The 1,841-nt window shown below is 45.3% G+C and overlaps 1 protein-coding gene across 1 annotated transcript in view; it reads left to right on the top strand.

Annotated features, from left to right (window-relative positions):
* The window catches only part of C2CD3 (C2 domain containing 3 centriole elongation regulator), a 59,204-nt gene that overhangs the window by 28,567 nt on the left and 28,796 nt on the right, over positions 1 to 1,841 (top strand). Inside the window, 3 exon segments of the mRNA XM_035901788.1 lie at positions 1 to 6; positions 9 to 73; positions 1,296 to 1,564. The exon segment at positions 1 to 6 is cut by the window's left edge and continues 50 nt beyond it. Coding sequence (XP_035757681.1) covers positions 1 to 6; positions 9 to 73; positions 1,296 to 1,564 — 340 coding nt within the window.

Genomic DNA, 1,841 nt, shown 5'->3' with positions numbered 1-1,841 from the left:
CAGGAATAACTGCTCAAGCTGTTTTTCTTTCTGTACAAATACACAGAGCAGCTGGTTTGCAAGCAGCAGCTAGGTAAAGCCTAATTCAAAAAGGAAGATTTTTCTCTTAAAATAGCTTTATCTGGAGGCAGCAGGCTGAGACATTAGATTAGAACAAATTGTAACTGGCCAACTTTCCATCTGCAGGGACCGAGATTCAAACTGGGTTCTGATCAGAAGTGAAAATAACTTTTTATAAAGAACATCAGTGGTTATTTTTGTCCCTTAAGCTGCAGTACAGTGTGGTAGCATTCGTTCTGCAGGAGGCTCGAGACCGCAAGGGCACATTTTTCTGCGCTTCCACATTCTTCTACAGCAAAGGCTGATATAAAAAATGTCTGATATGAAATGGTACCTGTCTGGGCATTGGCTCTTGGGGCTACTGATGCTGTTTAAAGGCTAGCTGAGATGTGTTTTCTTGAATTTCCCTGTGGAAACATCCGTAAACTAACTAGTAAATGAAACAGGTTCCATTTCACCAGAAAGCCACTGCTCGAGGTGCACGGTGTCACCTGAACTTAGTTCCAATATGTGATTTTCAAGAATTAAGAAAGGGCTAGAGGAGAGGGAGTCAATTCCGTAAGAGAAGGATGGCTCCTCTCATTCTAGAGCAGTGCTCACTGACCCTTTCTCAGTGTTGCTGAGCTCCTGATCCATCCTAAGTCAAGCAGACTCTGTAAGATGAGGATCACTACTGTGTAGTGCTTGGAGAAGTTAAGAAACTGGAATGACCTCAGACTCCTCATCCTTCAGGTGTATGACCTGAGTAATGCCTGGGTCTGTTTTACTTTTGAATAATTCCATCTGCTAATTTCACCTCCTTTTGCTTGTCAGTACTAGTCTGTAAAAATAATTTGGCTTGGCCTTTTGGCTCCCTTCTGGAGCAGGTTCTCTGGGATGTTATCCTACAGCTTTTTCTACAGTATGGCATATTTTTAAAGGTGCTGAGCGCTTTCTTAACCACTTTGGTCTCAGATCCTGACAATGGTAAGAGCACAGCCACCAGTGATGGACCTTGTGATAGTTACTCTCACTGTTTCATACCTGTTCCTAGTATGTTCAGATGAAAAAAAAAAAAAGGGGAAAAAGAATATGCAGCCAGAACCCACATCTGTTTTGACTTACGACATTCACTGTTTTGTCCAATCTTTTCACTGTGGAGACTTGAAACCTTTGCTTTAATTGTGTTGGTCCCTAGATTCCTTGTATATTATATTCATTCTCTCTCTTCTTTTCTTTTTACTTGCTAAATGAAGAGCTGTGGCACAGAAGAACCCCTCAGTCCAGTACTATGCAGGTGTGGGAGTTAATGCTTATGTCTCTGTGCACCTCTCCTTCCTACCTGAGGCAGAGAGACGCAACACACGAGCTGTGGCTCGTACCTTCTGCCCAGAGTTTGAGCATCACGTAGAGTTTCCTTGTAACCTCATCATTCAGAAAAGCAGTGGAGAAGCCTCTTGTCTGGGGGAACTCTTGCAGTCTGCCAGTATCGTCTTCTCTATCTACCATCAGAGCACCAAGTCAGGTAAGGAGGACCAGAGATTACAATGGCTGCATGCTGTTGTGGAATGATCCAGTCCCCTTAATTTTTAGTTACTGGCTTGTATCAGGAATAGTGTGGCCAGCAGGAGCAGGGCAGTGACCGTGCCCCCGTACTCGGCACTGGTGAGGCCGCCCCTCGAATGCTGGGGTCAGGGTTGGGCCCCTCACTCCAAGAAAGATGTTGGGTTGCTGGAACATGTCCAGAGGAGAGCAACCAAGCTGGGGAGGGGTCTGGAGCCCCAGGCTGCTGGGGAGCGGCT

Source organism: Egretta garzetta, unplaced genomic scaffold (genome assembly GCF_000687185.1).
Source record: "Egretta garzetta isolate BGI_Z169 unplaced genomic scaffold, ASM68718v1 scaffold1159, whole genome shotgun sequence".
Lineage (NCBI taxonomy): Eukaryota > Metazoa > Chordata > Aves > Pelecaniformes > Ardeidae > Egretta > Egretta garzetta.
The sequence above is the reverse complement of the archived record's forward strand: the minus strand, read 5'-3'. Positions and strand labels throughout refer to the sequence as shown.